This window comes from Phacochoerus africanus, chromosome 6, assembly GCF_016906955.1.
Source record: "Phacochoerus africanus isolate WHEZ1 chromosome 6, ROS_Pafr_v1, whole genome shotgun sequence".
NCBI classification, from domain to species: Eukaryota; Metazoa; Chordata; class Mammalia; order Artiodactyla; family Suidae; genus Phacochoerus; species Phacochoerus africanus.
This window is the reverse complement of record NC_062549.1, coordinates 98,166,172-98,183,200: the sequence shown is the minus strand read 5'-3', so window position 1 is coordinate 98,183,200 and position 17,029 is coordinate 98,166,172. Positions and strand designations below refer to the sequence as shown.

At 52.4% G+C, this 17,029-nt stretch overlaps 1 protein-coding gene across 4 annotated transcripts; it reads right to left on the bottom strand.

Moving 5' to 3' along the window:
• Nucleotides 1-1,063: 1,063 nt before the first annotated feature.
• SELENBP1 (selenium binding protein 1) lies at nucleotides 1,064-15,263 on the bottom strand. Of its 4 annotated transcripts, none has more exons than XM_047784659.1 (12): nucleotides 15,165-15,263; nucleotides 6,756-6,812; nucleotides 6,544-6,656; nucleotides 6,078-6,263; nucleotides 5,323-5,443; nucleotides 3,739-3,921; nucleotides 3,277-3,455; nucleotides 2,530-2,608; nucleotides 2,312-2,433; nucleotides 1,935-2,027; nucleotides 1,665-1,783; nucleotides 1,064-1,475 (listed from the first exon to the last, which is right to left on the bottom strand). In XM_047784659.1, the coding sequence occupies exons 2-12, from the start codon at nucleotides 6,760-6,762 to the stop codon at nucleotides 1,313-1,315; spliced, it is 1,365 nt and encodes a 454-aa protein (XP_047640615.1). In that variant the 5' UTR covers nucleotides 6,763-6,812; nucleotides 15,165-15,263; the 3' UTR covers nucleotides 1,064-1,312. The 4 variants fall into 4 exon arrangements, with proteins under 4 accessions (XP_047640615.1, XP_047640614.1, XP_047640613.1 ...); XM_047784658.1 differs by lacking the exon at nucleotides 15,165-15,263 and adding an exon at nucleotides 9,503-9,600; XM_047784657.1 differs by lacking the exon at nucleotides 15,165-15,263 and adding an exon at nucleotides 7,547-7,667 and having other exon boundaries at nucleotides 1,665-1,826.
• Nucleotides 15,264-17,029: the final 1,766 nt, after the last annotated feature.

Sequence of the window (17,029 nt, the reverse complement as noted above, 5' to 3'; positions counted from 1 at the left end):
TAGACTGCTCCATTGTTTAGAACAAAGACACTTGGAGTTCCCTCGTGGCACAGCAGGCTAAGGATTCGGCGTTGTCACTGCAGCAGTTCGGGTCACTGCCGTGGCATGGGTTCAATCTCTAGACCAGAAACTTCCACATGATGCTGTGGTGAGGCAAGAAAACAAAAAAAGCACTTTGGTGGAAGACTGAAGTGGATGTAGGGTAATACCTGCCTGTTGCTTGGTACTGTCTAGGGTAGAGAATCAAGGAGTCAATAAATGACTGCTTGGTTGCTGTCTCTCGGGTTCCTGAAACTTCCATCCCATTCTTGTAAAGAACTAAAGAGAAAGAAAGGAGACACTTCTCTCTCTCTTCTTTTTGTTTGGCCTCGCACACACAGAAGTTCCCAGGCCAAGAATCTAACCCACTCCACAGCAGTGACAACACCAAATCCTTAGTTTGATTCTTAACCTGCTGAGGCACCAGAGAACTCCAAGATGCCTCTGATTTGAGCAAGGCTCTAAAACACCTTCCAGGTGAGGAGACAAGAATGCCAACGGGGCCTGGTCTGTTGGGTTGGTTCACCCAGCCCGCCTACCTGCCCCGTCATGTTTCTTCTTCCAGGTAGGAGGTGACACACCTAAACTCTCCAGCACAGTGTGTCCACCCATAATGTCACCAGCAGTGGGAACAGACTGCATCATCTACGTCAAGGCTCTAGGGTATTTTCTGTGTGTGTGTGTGTGGGGGGGTACGTTACATACTCTTGGGGGTGGTGGGTGAGATTTTAGGTTTATTAAAAGAAAGCGCAAATTTTAAAAGTAATAAATTTAGCAATGTCAACTGACAGTCTCTCCCCGCCAGCTTTCCTAGTGACAACCACCTCCAAAATTTTCAGGTTCGTCTGGCCATAAAAGTGAGGTTTTGACATTGTTAGCAGCATGTTGTAATCACTGGCATGAACTAGTCGTCATAACCACCTCACCCCTTGGGTCCTCTTCAGGACTTTCCTGTGCCAGATACAAAGGGTCAGCAGAAGAGGAGTCACAGGCCCAGTGCCCCCAAAGGCAAGGTGATCACAGAAGAGGTTCACCAGTTTATTTCTTGGTGAAATAATTTCCAAGAACTCATGTAAAAACAGCACAGGGAGCAGCTCAAAACAGTGGCAGGTAAATGGAGACACAGCTCAAGAGTGTCAAGAGCCTGAGTCTGGCTTTAGTAGGATAAGCTGCCAAGGGTGGGGAGTGGGGGTGGGGCAAGAGAGCAGAATGAGGCCAGGTCCCTGTGGAAAGGATGGCTCAGAACGTGGAAGGGGGCTAGGAGGGGTGGCCTTCAGAGCCAGATGTCAGAGCTGCAGTCGCCCCCAGGGTAGCGAAGCTCATGGGCCAGAGCTGGGCCAAGGGGCTCCTTCCCAAAGTCCACCAGGAAGTTGGGGTTCAACTTCAGCCCTCCCTTCTCTGTGTCTACATCGATCTGCAGCATCACAGAGCCTTCCCTGGTGGAAACAGGGAGGGAAGAAGAAAGAGGTCAGAACTAGGTAAGTGCAGGGGGAGGGGGGTCTGAGGAAGGAGCAGCATGTGTAAGGGAGGGTCGGGGTGAGGTGACCAGGGAGTCTTCCGAAAGCCAGACCCCTCTGGGAGAGGAGGGCTGGGAGGTGAGCCCGGGCTGCCTGCTTCTTTCTTACCTGATGAGATCGGGGTAAAACTGCTTGTCCCAGGCACTGTACAGCGACGTAGTGACATAGAGACGCTTGCCATCCAGGCTGAGCTGGATCATCTGAGGGCCTCCGGCTACTCGTTTCCCCTTGGGAAAACCAGGGGTCAGACCCCAGGGATACAGACAGATCCTAGGAGGGGCCCGCGGGCACCAGCCAAATCGCAAGAGCGGGCTTGGATGCAGCCCAGCCCCCTCCCTCATACTTCTCCAGCAGGGGATCTGAGGGGCCCATCCTCACCTTGACCACCAGGGGCTCTGGCTGGGATTTTAGCTCCTGGTCCTCCAACACTTGCACGGGGCCACCCTTAACAATGCTGCCCCCGAGGAAGAGCTGAGTGGGGCGGGGGGAGCATAAAGGGAGGACAATGGTGGGAGGTGAGGACCTGGCAGGAGGAGCAGCTTGCCCCAGCTGGGAGCCCCTCACTCCCTCCCATTCCCCACATTTAACCGTGGATCCCATGGCTCTGGCCTGAACCTGCCCTCCACGCCCACCCCTGATTTTCCCGCACCTCCCTTATCATCCCCCAGCCACCTCGTACCCTCCCTCGTACCCTCTACCTCACGGCCAGATTTCTACTCCTCCCCTCTGCCTGCCTCCTCCTGCTGGGACCCCACCTGTCCTGCGAGGCGGGGCCTCTTTGGGTCGGAGATGTCATACTGTCGCAGATCCCCGTGCAGCCAGTTGCTGAAGTAGAGGAAGCGGTCGTCCAGGGACAGCAGGATGTCAGTGATGAGGCCTAGGGGTGGGGGTGAGGGGTTCAGAGGCTTTAAGGATTTTTGTTCCTCAGGCTGAGACTCAACCTTCTGATGCCCACACTGCCCTGAGCACTCACTTGGCATTTCAGGCAGCATCCAGCCCTTCACTTTCTTGGGGGGCACCTGGATCACCTTCTCTACCGACCAAGTACCTCCCTGCATTGGGGTAGGAGGTAGGGAGGGGAGTTGTCAGAGTTGAGGGGTGGTGGTCACATCAGCACTTACTCCAGGGAGACAGCAGATACAGGACCTTCTGGCCACTCGGCTCTCACTCCCATGCAAACCCCTTAAGGCAGGGATCATGTCTACTTGACCACTGCATTCCCAGCACCTAGCACAGTGCCTAATGTAGAAGCTCACTAAACATTTTTCGAATGAATGAATAAATATGGCCAGTTAGGGTTTAGGGAGAAACTAGCCTACTAAGAGAAGAGAGGCAGGGCAAGTGGTCTCGTTTGTTTTTTTTGTTTTTTTGTTTTTTTTTTCTCTATAGGCTGCCCCTACAGCATATGGAAGTTCCCAGGCCAGGGACTGAATCTGAGCCAGAGCTGTGACTTAAGCCACAGCTGCAGTAATGCCAGATTCTTAACCTACTGCGCCGCCAGGGATCAAACCCATGCCTCCACAGAGACCAGTTGGATCACACTGCACCACATCAGGAACTCCAGGTGGTCTTGTTTTTGATTTCTGGGAAGTCTGGGCTGGTGGAACCAGGAAAAGGGGCCTGGGCCACTCCAAGGGAGAAGGGGGCATCGTGGCCACGGGCGCTCCTGTAGCAGAGCATAACAGGACTGCTGAGAGGAGAGGGCCAGAGCGCATGGCACCTCATTCTTGTAGAAGCGCTGGATGTTGGAGCCCAGGGCACAGCCTATGAAGCCCTGGGAAGCAGCCGGGTTGTGCAGGAATCGGATCTCCAGGGGGATGAGCCCATCCTGCAGATGCAGGGTCTGCACCATCTCGTGGCGCTGCCAGTCCCACACGTGTAAGCAGCTCCCATACAGCCCTGGTGTGGAGATGAGACCAGAAGATGGGATCAGGATCAGGGCAGGAGGGCATGGGCAGAGGCTGGGGCACAGCCCAGGGTGGAAGGTTGGAAAATGGGGTGAAGGGATCAGAAGGATGCTTGAGCAAGTCAGAGCACTCAGCCCATCCTGTACCATCACCCCAAGAATCTGGGGTCCACACCAGGGAAGGAAAAGGGCTGGGGAGTGGGGGCTTGGAGCAGAAAGCAGGGGTTTGTGTGACCAGGCTCCTGCCAGCCCACGAGTGGGGAGGCGGACTCTCACCTGCCTGTACGTCAGCGGGGTTGAAGCCATCTCGTAAGACATTGGGAGCCGCCCATTCGGTGCTGATCATGACATTGTGTCGAGGCTGGTACCAGAAGTCATAGCCCAAGGGAGCAGCACCTCCAGGCCTCTCCCATGTCCCCTTCACCTCAAAGGTCTCTCCATCCAGCAGCACAAACCCCCCTGAGCAGGGAAGGAAGCAGGATGGCAGGTAGAGGTAGTGGAGACCAACCTGCACCCAGCTGGCACCCCCAGGCCTGTCCGAGGGGCTCCAAGCCGTTGCCTGGTGCCCCTCCTCCCATTGGGTTTGCCAGCTCCTTAAATTCAGGAGCTCCTTAAATCTGGACACCTGATGGGCACCCCTTCCTCCCATCAACTTCATCCCTCTCCTGGATAACAGGGTAAAATTTTCCTCCCCTGAGTCAAGATCTTCTGGGACTCTATCCACTAGGTTTCTCTTGCACAGCCTCCCACTTTCAGCGTAGGATTCCTGCCAGAGTCTAAGCTCCATTCTGCTCACTACATTTCTTTTGTCTTTTGTCTTTTTAGGGCTGCACCTGAGGCATATGGAGGTTCCCAGGCTAGGGGTTGAATCGGAGCTGTAGCTGCCGGCCTACGCCACAGCCACAGCAACACAGGATCCGAGCCGCGTCTGCGACCTACACCACAGCTCACGGCAACGCAGGATCGTTAACCCGCTGAGCAAGGGCAGGGACCGAACCCGCAACTTCATGGTTCCTAGTTGGATTCGTTTCTGCTGCACCACGACAGGAACTCCCTACATTTTTTTAAGAGAGCATATATATTTACTCATAATTTAGCATGAATACCCAATATTTTTTCCCCTTGCCACTTCTTTGCAAAAACAGATATTTACTCCTGTGTTATTAAATCTAGGAGTACCATGCATCCCATCTCCTGAAAAGAGCAGTTAAATAGAGTCTAAGGCAGTAACCTTAACTGGACTCCTCGAACTGATATTTTACTCCAAGCCCTTGGACGGCGAGTTCTGGTGAAACAGGTAAGGCTTGGAGAGAGGCAGCACAGTGTGGTGACCAGGACCTAGATTCTGGAGCCATACTGCTGGGTTTGAATTCCAGCTCTACAACTTAAAAGCTGGTTGACTTTGGGTAAGTTACTTAATCGGGATGTGCCCTCGGCTGCCTAATCTGTAAAACGGGACTCACAGCAGCACCTTTCTCATAGGCTGTGTCTACACACAGGGGACATTTTAGGTGAAAGCTCTGATCATACCATAAATGAGAAAGCTGCTGCGACAGTCAAGGATCCCCAGGACTCTGAGATTTGCTTATGAATTCATGAAGGCTGAAATTAAATGTGTGTGTTTTCTGGGGCCATGTCTGTGCTTGCCCCATGGCAGATATTTCTGACTATAAATTATAATTGAATTCATCATTCGAGGCTCATCGTCATAAAAATAACTGAAACAACTAATGTTACTTGACTATGGTTTGAATACTGGGTGAGACCCCGCCCTCTGGTTCTGTCTGGTAGGTCATTCCATCCCTTCCCCAGCTTGGGATCTACTTTCCTCACAGATGTGCCTACAGTGCCGGCCGGTACCTTTGCCGTTGCCCTTGGGATCTCCCAGGGCACTGATCATCACCTCCCCACTGGCCAGGCAGTGGCTGGTGTGTAGGTAGCCCAGGTCACACTTGGCATGGATGTCCTGGGGCTCGATGACCTGGAGAGGGGGAAGGAATGGCGTCAGAATCTCACAGGGCCAGGTGTCCCCGTTTCTTCCTCCTCCACTCCCACACTTCTATCTGCTATCCTGGCCTCTATTCCTTCGGAACATGGACGCAATTTTCCCGGCAGGAATTTGGCAGAGATTCAGCCTGGTAACTTCTGCAGAGCAGCAGGGGAGAGTCAGAGGGACTGCTAGAAAGCACAGATTTCTATCGCCCTGCCTGTCTTGAGGGCACTCTCAGCCCTTTGAGACCATAAGCTCCTCCCAGGCTGGGAGAATGCCAGTGTCAACTTTGTATCAGCAGCAAGCAGTAAGGGCCTGGCACAAAAAGGGCCCTCAGCAGAGCATTGAAAGGAAGGACTAGAGACTCTCGCCTAAGGGAAGCCCTGGGCTCCTAACTGGCTGGGGAGGAAATGGCTTCTTCTTCAGCTCAGAGTAAAAGAGGAGAGCCTCCTCGCTCCCCTCTGGTGCCCCTGGGTGGTAACGACCCAGCACATGGGTAACTCTCCTCCAAAGCCTAGCCCCACTCCGTGCTGCTGAGCCCAGACCCTGCTTAAGAGCTGGAGGCAGCTGCTTTGGGCTGGTGGGCACACTGGGGGCCCTAAGCTGGCTAGGGTGGAGGACGTGCCTTGTGCAGCTTTGGGGCACGGGGTTCGGTGCCCACGTCCACCACATAAATTCGGGAGGAGATGAGGCAAGGCAGCACCAGCTTGGTGCGTGACTTGGTGCTGTCTCCGAAGCAGCTGCTGCAGGTGTTCCATCCTGAGTGATGCAGCTCGTCCTTCATGTTGGGCATGGGCAGCCGGTGGATGACCTAGAACAGGAGAGGGGGCAGGGAGTGGTACTCACCCAGAGCACGCTTCTGTGTGCTTTTGGCAAAGGGGCCCCCTGGACCCACTTCAGCTTGGCAGTGTGGCACACACTTGATTTCAGCACTGACCTTGCACATGGGGGGAGTAGCCTTGTGCATTGAACAACCTGAACGACCATACCCAGAGAGTGCAAAGAAGGATAGAGCCGCGGAAGGGCATTGCCGGGTCCAGAGCTAGAGGAGGGGGTCTCAGGGGTCCCCTGGTGCCCAGGCCTCACCTCACCTGGCAATACTGGGGAGACTTAGGGTCAACATCCACAGTGGCCAGATAATCCGGGGCCTCAGTGCTTGTGTTTCGGTAAATGCAGGGCAGGTAGACAATCTCCTCCCTGGGTCCTGGAGGGTAGAGGGCAGGCAGTCGGGGTGCAGGACGTGCCAGCAATGGCTTGCCTACTTCCCTTCCGGGGGATGCTGGATCTCTCTACTCGCACTTACCTTTCATGGCCTCCAGGGGGGTAGGGTAGCCAGGTCCACACTTCCCACATTTGGCAGCTGTGAAAACAATGGGGCGTGTTGGGACCATGCTCTGGAGGGTGCCCTGCCCCTGCCCCTGCTGAAGGGGCACCGTCCCAGGTCCCCTCCAGGCCCCCAAAACCCTGATGAGTGTGTGGGTGGGTGGGTGTGGCAGGAAGAGCTGCAGAGATAGGAGCTGAAGGTGCACAGACACTCAAGCAGGAGGAAGGTGGGTGCAGGGGAGGCTGTGTGGTGCAGTGGTTTTGACACTGACTGGGGTGCCAAGCCCAGCTGGACACTGACTAGCCATGGGAGCTTGGGCAAATCACCTAACTTCCCTGGCCTCGGTTTCCATGTCACCTGTAAAGAGAGGGTAAGACGAACAGCACACAACGGACTTTTATGAGACGCAGAGCTTTGTGCTTGCCTGGTAGGAGCCGGGAAACCCTGGCTTCTTGAAGAACAGCCCTTGCGAGTGACGGTGGTGTCCCTGCCCCTCCTTTCACTGAAAGGAGTCTAACCAGGACCTGGGACACTTCCTGCTTCCCTCCCCTCTGGGTCATGACCCCAGGCTGCTGGCCAGATCCTGGGTTACATAATCAAGGTTCTGGTAAGGGATAGGAGGCTGAAGTTCAAGGCTGCAGGACTGATACTGGCTGGATGTCCTTAAACCAGTTTCTACCCAAGGCCCTCCCAGGGTGACCCCATCTACTTCCTTTATCTGTAAAGCAAGGTGTTTGGCCCAGCTCTGGAGAGCTCAGAGGCCCACCCACCAGAGTTGTAGGAAGTGGCTCTCCTTGTCCCCTGAAGTCTGGCAAGAGAAGCCACAAAGTCAGGAACCAAAGTCAGCCTCAGAGAAGGAAGGCTGCCACCAGGCATTAAGCCTCAGGGTCTGAGTCCAAACCAGGACTAACCGCTGAGGAATAAACACAGAGGGAGCTGCAGGCCGAAAGAAATCCCGGAGTGGAGTTCACAGGACTGGATACTGCCTCCCTGCCTGGTCCCGTGGCCAGTCTGGCTACTGGCCCAGAGTTGAGCCTCCACTGAGGGCTCAGGCCCTCAGCCAGGGAGCCAGGTCCCCCTACTTGCAGCAGCCAAGTGACTTAGGAGGCTGAGAGGCAGCAAATTTTAGAGTCCAGAAACGTATTTAAGCTTCAGTTTTGACATTTACTCTCCCCATTTTCCCCTCTTCGTTTGCCTAAAAGGGGGTAATAATATCCTATCTTCTTCTCTAAGTGACTATGAAGGCCAAATAAGACAAAACATTCAGAAACACTTTTGTAAATGTGTCATATAAACACGGGTAGGGCTGAGACAAAAATCCCAGTGCTTGGTGCCCAGAGAGAGGGCTGGGGGTGGGGTAGGGTGGAACGGGGTGAGGTCCAGCCCAAAGGAATAAAGACTTTTTCTGCCACACAAATAAGCTGTGTCAGGGGGGAGGGGGAAGGGGAAGGAGCGTGCCAGACACAGAACAGGAGGGGATCCAAAACTCAAGACATCAAGAGGGAGCTATGAAAACTGCAAAGCAGGAGTGCCTGTTGTGGCTCAGTGGGTTAAAGACCTGAGGTTGTCTCTGTGAGGATGTGGGTTAGATCCCTGGTCTCGCTCAGTGGGTTAAGGATCTGGTGTTGCCGTGAGCTGTGGCGTAGGTCCTTGGATGCAGCCCAGATCCGGTGTGGCTGTGGCTGTGGCTGTGGCTGTGGCTATGGCTTGTGGCCGCAGCGCACCTCAACCCCAAGCCTGGGAACTTCCATATGCCGCAAGTGCAGCTGTAAAAAGAAAAAATAGAAAAACAAAAACTGCGAAGCCCTAGAGAGACTGAGAGAGGTGGTATGGAGGGTGTGTGAAGGCGGTCCACCCGCCCGTCAGCACCCTCTGGCCATCCCTGATCCCAGCTGCCCCATCCCCCACAGCATTTCTCAGAGTCAGGGTCAGGCCCTGTGAGCCACTCAGGCCCCACCGAGCATGAGTCCTCTTTCTGGAGAACATCTCCCCTGTCTTCAGCATCTCAGGCAAGATCTCTGAATATCTCTGGGTGTGAAATGAACACAGGGAAAGTGCCCTGTGTCTTCCCAAGGCCAGGCTGGCTGCTGAATGTTGAGCCAGCCCAGGAAAGAGCCAGATCCAAAAGGGTGAGATCCCAATACTTCCAACCAGACCCAAACTCCTCCTCAGCCTGACATCCAGGAGTCCACGGGTGGGGGAATAGGAGGACTTTGGGAACTGAGCAGGGGAGGCACGGAAACAGGCCCCCAGTGAGAGTGGGGGCTCTTGGGTTTCACTCCCAGAGTGACTGGTGGGGCAGGGGGCTAATGAGTGACCTGGCCACCAAAGGCCTACGTTCCCTACTCCCTGCAGGAAAAAGATGGCCCCCAGGGCTGAAATCAGGATTGTCTGTCTTCTATGGTGACAGAGACATAGATTTCCTCCTAAGTATCCCAGCCTTATATTCTCAGCTGCAGAAAGATCCCCTGGCCCCAGGCTGCAGCCGGGGGAGCTGGCTGGGGGCCCATGGTCACCGGTCCCAGCAGTCCTTCTCCCTTCTGTCCCAAACGCCTCCAGAAATGCTGGCTAAAGTGGGAAATGCAGGGATGGGGGTGGGGTGGGCATGGTGGAGGCCAGAACCCTCCTTTCTCTCCTCTCTCCGGCTCTCTCTCCAGCTTCTCTGTCACTTCCTGTGGGGCGGACCAGGGGTGGGCAACGCACGTTGTCAGAAACCCCCTCCTTACCCATGCTGCTCACTGGTGCGCTTTATCAGGAGTGGGCAGAGACGAAAGTTGCGCAGGTGTCAGAGGCAGGCTGTGCCCGGGAAGGGGCAAAGGGAGGGAACTTATACAACCTCTTGCGGGTGGGCGGGGCAGGGGGAGGGCCTGGCCTCGCAGCTCCACATGAATAACAAAGAGCAGCTGGCCTGGACGGTCTCAAATGGCCTTGTGTGTGAGTAACTGGCTGTGTTTGTGTGTCTTCAAGCGTGAGTGCGTGTGCACATATGCGCTGTGCCTGCTTCTCTTTAGCAGAGTGGGTCTGGGCATGTGCTTGCTCCTGTATACCTGTATGTTGCCTGCGTATGTATTTTTACCCATGCTCCTGCATGAGTGTAGCTGTGTCCATGTGCCTGCTGAAGGTGCTGGTGTGTAAAAATCTGTACTTGTATATGTATATGTGTGCCTGCTGGAATATTTATGCCTGTGTGGGGATACATGAATATGTGCCTTTGTGTGTGTGTGTGTGAGGATGTGGATGCACTAGTTCCTGGGTTTCTTTAACTTTATTTTCATTTTTAAAATTTTATTTATGTAATTAATTTTTGTCTTTTTTTTTTTTTTTTTTTTTTTTTTGCTACTTTGGGGGCCACACCCGCAGCATATGGAGGCTCCCAGGCTAGGGGTCGAATCGCAGCTATAGCTGCCAGCCTACACCACAGCCACAGCAACACCAAATCCGAGCCACATCTTCGACCTACACCACAGCTCACGGCAATGCCGGATAATTAACCCACTGAGTGAGGCCAGGGATCGAACCTGTGTCCTCATGGATCCTAGTCAGATTCATTTCCTCTGTGCCACAGCAGGCACTCCTATTTTTGTCTTTTTAAGGCCACACCCAAGGCACACAGAAGCTCCCAGGCTAGGGGTCGAATTGGAACTGTAGCTGCCAGACTAAGCCACAGCCACAGCAGTGCTAGATCTGAGCTGTGTCTGTGACCTACACTGCAGCTCACACCAACACCAGATCCTTAACCAACTGACTGAGGCCAGGGATCAAACCCTCGTCCTCATGGATACTAGTCAGGTTGGTCACCACTGAGCCACAACGGAACTCCTTATTTATTTGTTTTTTGGCTGTGCCCACAGAATGTCGAATTTTGGGGGCCAGGGATCAAACCTGTGCCACAGCAGTGACAACCCCTAGTCCTTAACTACTAGGTCGCCAGGGAACACCAAGTTTCGGGGTCTCAAAATGCTCATCTCTGTACTTGGACCTATCTCTTGGCATTTCGGGGCACCCAGCTGTGGGCCCATTTGCTCCTCTATCCATAGCCAGGATCCGCTCTCTCCTAAGATTGCCTTCACATGCCAGACATCCCTGTTCCAAAAGGCACAGTCCGGAGTTCCCGTTGTGGCGCAGTGGTTAACGAACCCGACTAGGAACCATGAGGTTGCAGGTTCAATCCCTGGCCTTGCTCAGTGGGTTAACGATCTGGTGTTGCCGTGAGCTGTGGTGTAGGTTGCAGACGCGGCTCGGATCCAGTGTTGCTGTGGCTCTGGCATAGGCTGGCGGCTACAGCTCCGATTAGACCCCTAACCTGGGAACCTCCACGTGCCGCGGGAGCGGCCCAAGAAAATGGCAAAAAAAGACAAAAAACAAAACAAAACAAAAAAAACCAAAAGGCACAGTCCCACTCGTCCCAAGGTTCACCCATGTCTTCCCGCCACAGCTGCCCTGACAGGTTGTGTGTCCAGGTTCCACCTTCCCCAGACTCATTCATTCCTCTTGGGCTTTGAAGTGGAGGGCAAGTTGGCAGTGCCCATTATTACCCTCATAAAACTTGGAAGGTGAAAGTGGGGTGCCTCCCCCTCATCTCCCAGCCTGGTGCCTCAACAGCTCCCGGGCAGGTTACTAGGGCCCAGGGACAGTCCAGCATGATGCCACTGTCCCTAGCTGAAAGCAACTGGTCATAAAGCTCTCAGGGGCTCCATCTATCCAGGAAAGAGTCCTCCAGCTAGAGGACTCCGAAACTGCCAGGGCTGCTGAGCCTGCTAATATAGTGTCCCAGGGACATGCTGGCCCCTGAGGCAAATGACAGCTACTTGCTGAAGAACTGATGGGGAGTTGAGGCCTGATCCCTTAACTCTCTCTAGGGCTGCCTTCATTCAGGGAAGCCAGGCCTTAGTGAGCTGGACAAAGCAACCCACATAGATTGCTCTCCATTTTGAAGCTGAGGGCTCCCTTCTTTCCTCAAAGTTGGCCACCTGACCGGGGTAACATCTGCCCCGCTCTTCTTGGAACCTACTGACTCTGGTCTACAAAAACCGCTTTCATCTCCTTGGATGAAAGCTCTGGGGTGACGTTTTTATTGGATAGTGAAAGGGACAGAGTTCGGGCTTGAGCCTGCCCGGAGAAAAGAGCCACGAGGCTTACAAACCAGCGTGGGGCTGGGGAGAGCCAAACTGGGCTTTGGTGTGATGGGTGTCTGTCCTCCGGGTTCCCTGGTGAGGGATCACTGCCCACAAAGGAAGATGCCCTGTGGCTGCCCAGGGCAGGGGGCCGCCCTCAGGCCCTCGTCCCCAGTGCCGCTCAACTCCTCTTGGCTCTTTCCTCCTTCTCCATCCTCGCTGTGAACCATCCTCCGCCTGAGGTCTCTGTCTCCTACCTCCTCTCCACTCTCCCATTTTTTGGCAGGGGGCAGCCCAAATCCAAGATCTGAAAGAGAGAAACCCCATCCCACCTTCTCACCAAAAATTCTTAAGTTCATTAACTTCAAGGAAGCTGTTATTTCACTGTTCCAGAGTCTGTCACTGGCTGCGAGATCCTTCACGCCCCATGGCTCTGACCTGGCAGGATTCTGCGGCCCCGCCTTGGCACCCCTGACCACTTCCTGTGGCTTTGTCGCAGAATGCTCACTCCAGAGCCTGCAAGGTGGTCAGGGAAAACTGTCCCAATCCGGGCTACGGGTGGAGGCTGTCCAGGGCCAGGGTTCAGGCTGGTAACTGAGAAGGGCTCCTGGTGTATTTGTTTCTTTCAGCACTGACAGGGCTTGGGCTTCCAAGGTGGAGACCTGCACCCCAGTTGGCACGGGGCTCCTGAACATCTCCAATGTTGTTTCTCAGGAATTTTGGGGCTCCCTCCCTATCTGCCCTGCCCCTCCCTAGCCGGAGACCATCCCAAACTGGGTGCCCCCACCACTGCCTGAAGCACAGGGTGCCTGGGAAGGCCAGCAGGGTTGGTGTGGCGACAATCCTGTTGTTACAAGCCCCAAAGGAGCACAGTAAGTACTAGAGGCAATAGGTTATCGGGTTGATAGCTGGACAGCCAGGCGATTGCGTAACCGCTGCTGAGCTTTGGCTCCGGCCTCCACAAACAGGAAGTGATTTTTGTGGCCACAGGGGGTCCTGGAACAGCAGCTGCACACAGATGGTGCAGGGCTCTGCTGGTTCCCCTCTTTTTTTTCCACCCTCAGCCCAATTTCTGTGGGCCTCTTTAAATAGGTCTTGAGACTATTGATGGGGAAATGGGAAAGTGGGGAAAAGAAGAGAAAAGAAGAGACAAATGAGATGATGAAGTCAGAGTCTCTTAGAAGAACTTGATATGTTTAAAAAAAAAACAAAAAGAAACAACCAAGGAGTTCCCATTGTGGTGCAGCAGAAACAAATCCGACTAGGAACCATGAGGTTGTAGGTTCGATCCCTGGCCTCACTCAGTGGGTTAAGGATCCGGCGTTGCCCTGAGCTGTGGTGTAGATTGCAGACGCATCTTGGATCCCATGTTGCTGTGGTGTTAGGCCGGCAGCTACAGCTTCAATTAGACCCCTAGACTGGGAACCTCCAAATGCTGCAAGTGCAGCCCTAAAAACCAAAACAAACAAACAAACAAACAAACAAAACAACCCCAAGGCTGTTCTTCATCTCTAGCAAAACAAAAAATGACAGGGAAGCGATCAAAGTCTGCTGGGAGTGATATTAAGGAGAGAGAAAAAATTAACTCTTGAAACCACCTCCCACTCAGTAGCCCTTGCCTGCAGCACCCTGATGAACCCCATCTTGTAGGTAAATCATCCTTTCACTGATGAAGAAATTGAGGCTCAGAGAGGGCCAAGGCCACTGAGAGATGATGGAACAGGATTTCCATCCGGATCTGCCTGACTCTGGCGCTCACAGTTTTTCTAATCACTCTTTGTCTTTACGTATTTTGTTTTGCTTTGTTTGGTTTCAGGAGGGGGAGGGTGGGGAGCAGAAGAACCAGAAGGAATGTACAAAGCAGTAGTGTTTTGTTTCTTGGAAGTCTCTGGAGAGAGAAATTTTTTTTTCTCTGAAAGGGGGAAGAGAGTCAAGAAGCAGATGCCTCCTGCCTGGAGCAGCATTACTGGTGATGGAGGTGGGGGGAGTGGTGGAGACCCCCTGTGCTTCGAGAAAGATTGGGAGGGTATACATCTGAGGGCCAGCTGTGCTTACTTTTGGAGAGAGGCAGTGGAAGGAAGGAGTGATTTTCCATTTTTTTTCTTTTCTGTCTTATTGCCTTTTCTAGGGCCACACCCGCTAACGAGCACGTATTACTTTTATAATCAGACCCCAAATAAAGGTATTAAAACAAAACAATAGAGAGAGAGAGAAAGAGAGAAAAGCAGGGTGGAAGATTGGTGCAATATAGATCAGAGACACTGGGAGCCCATGCTGGGAGAAGGATGGGCCCTGGGCCCTTTACCCAGCAGCTGTGCCACCAACCTGCGGGCCCTCTCCTTTGGAAGACACACACGTGCATGGTTATTCATTCATTCTTTCAATCTCACACTCCACAGACATTGCTAGAGCATGTATGTTTTAGCAAAGTGGTGAACAAGACAAAATTTCTGGGGAGTTCCCTGGTGCCTCTGTGGGTTAAGGGTCCGGTATTGTCACTGCTATGGCTTGGATACGATCCCTGGCTTGAGAATTTCCACATGAGGCAGACAGGGCCAAAAAAAGAGACAAAGTTTCTGCCATTATAGAGATGACATTCTAAGAAAGACAGCCAATAACCAAGCAAAAGTATAAATAAATAAGATCATTTCACGTAAGTGCTAGGAAGGAAGATGATGTAAGGGCGATCGGGAGTACACTGCATGGGGTTGTTTCGTATATAAAGGTACAGATTTGTGTGCAAAGGAACAGCATAAACAAACTAAAATACAAACTGCCCACAGCGCATAAGGTAGCAGCTGATGGTGGCCTGAAGCTCGACTGGCTGTAAGGGTTGAGGTTTTAGTGAGCATAGAGTTTCTGAGCCCTGTCCTGCTCATTTCCCCTTGTTTTAAGAGACCAACTCCACGCCCTCAGAGGAAGAGAGTGGCGTTTACTGAGAACCTGTCACTAGGTGTGACTGGTGCCAGGCCAGGCGCTGCACACTAGCAACCAGCTCAGCCTGGAGAGGTAAGTAGCTTCTTTCTTCACCTCGCATTAAAGAAACAGTTTCCTAATTCATCCAGCTGCTCATGCTCTTCTCACAGCACCTCCCCATCTCTGAACTGTGCTGAGTTCAGAGCCGGCAGCTCAGAGCAACACCGAAGCTCAGAGAAGAGAAATAAAGAAAACTACAACAGTGCCCTCTGCTAAGGCTTCCTGCTCACCTCCAATCCACTCAGAGATACCCTCCCTCCCGGCTGGCCTGTGATGTCAAGACTTCGCCACGTCTCACCTCTGGGCTACAGGGATCACCTCTGGCGTGTCAGGCTGCCAGTACCTTTGCAGGGTGGTCAGAAGCATCCTCGTGGTGGGCAGTGCTGAGAAGCGACCACTGTAAGAGCAAGGGAGACACTTCAAGAGGGGAAAGAAAGTGTTTAAAAAGCAATTGTTACCATATTAACTCTTTTATCCCTATCTCTTGAGAGAGAAGACTAGAAAGTGAAAGAGGGAGATAGCTTTCTTTCTCTCTGGAAAATTTCAATAAATACATAGAGCAAATGGTATCATGAACCTGCAGGTACACCATCCACCTTCAGTAAAAATCAGCTCATAATCCATCTTGTTTCAACGATACCTCCCAGCCTCCCTCTAGCTTGGTTTTTTTGTTAATTTATTTGTTTTGGCTGTGCCATGGGGCATGTAGAAGTTCCTGGGGCAGGGATCGAACAAACATCCTTATGGACAGTCAGGTTCTTAACCTGATGAGCCACAATGGGAATGCCTATCTTGTTCTTCTTCATGGCTGAGTAGTATTCCATTGTGTATATATGCACCACTTCTTCTGAATTCATTCATCTGTTGACGGACATTTAGGTTGTTTGCACATCTTGGCTACTGTGCATAGTGCTGCTATGAACATAGGGGTGCAAATATCTTTTGGAATGAAAGTTTTGTTCACATATATGCACAGGAGTGAGACTGCTGGATCATATGGTATTTCTATTTTTAGTTTTCTGAGAAACCTCCATACTGTTTTCTATAGTGGCTGCACACAATTTACTTTCCCACCAACAGTGTAGGAGGGCTGCCTTTTCTCCACACCCTCTCCAGCATTTGTTATGGGTAGACCTTTTTTTTCTTCTTAAGGCTGCACCTACAGCATATGGAAATTCCCAGGCTAGGCGTCCAATTGGAGCAGCAGCTTCCGGCCTACGCCACAACCACAGCAATGTGGGATCCGAGCTGCATCTGGGACCCACTCCACAGCTCACGGCCACGCCGGATCCTTAACCCACTAAGCCAGGCCAGGGATTAAACCCAAATCCTTATGGATACTAGCTGGGTTTTTTTTTTTTGTTTTTTGTTTTTTGTTTTTGTCTTTTTGCCTTTGCTAGGGCCGCTCCCCCGGCATATGGAGGTTCCCAGGCTAGGGGTCATACTGGAGCTGTAGCCACCCACAAACACCAGAGCCAGGATCTGAGCCGCGTCTGCGATGCACACCACAGCTCACGGCAACACCAGATCCTTAACCCACTGAGCAAGGCCAGGGATCGAACCCGCAGCCTCATGGTTCCTAGTCAGATTCGTTAACCACTGAGCCATGACGGGAACTCCAATACTAGTTGGGTTCTTAACCTGCTGAGGCACAACAGGAATTCCTGTCCATAACTTTCAATTGACTTTCTCAATAAATCTTTTCAATCCCTTATAATCTCTTTAACCTCTACTTACTGAAGACTTGATTTTCCGTTTAAACGAAGAGTCTGACTAAAACAGAAGTTATGTGTCTTGTTACATATCTAATCTACTAGAAGAAAAGGTGAGGTGGGTTTGAAAGCCAATTATGTAGTAGTCTAGAAAAGGTAACATTGGTTATAGGGACACAGGTGAAAGTTGGTCACCACACCTCCCCAGCCCCCTCCCTGTGCCTTCCTCCTGTGCCAGGCCTGGCTCTGGAAGAGCTGAGACAGGAGCCATAAAATGGCTTCAATGCAATCATCTCCATTTTACAAAGGCGCTCTTGGCCTGCACCCTTTCAGTTAAGAGCTTGGGAAGAAAAAATTGCATCAGTTTTGGTTAATGGCCCAAATTAAGCCATCAAAACCCCTAATCAAGCCTTCATTTTGGACATGTTGCAATGCTGTAAATAAAATGTGC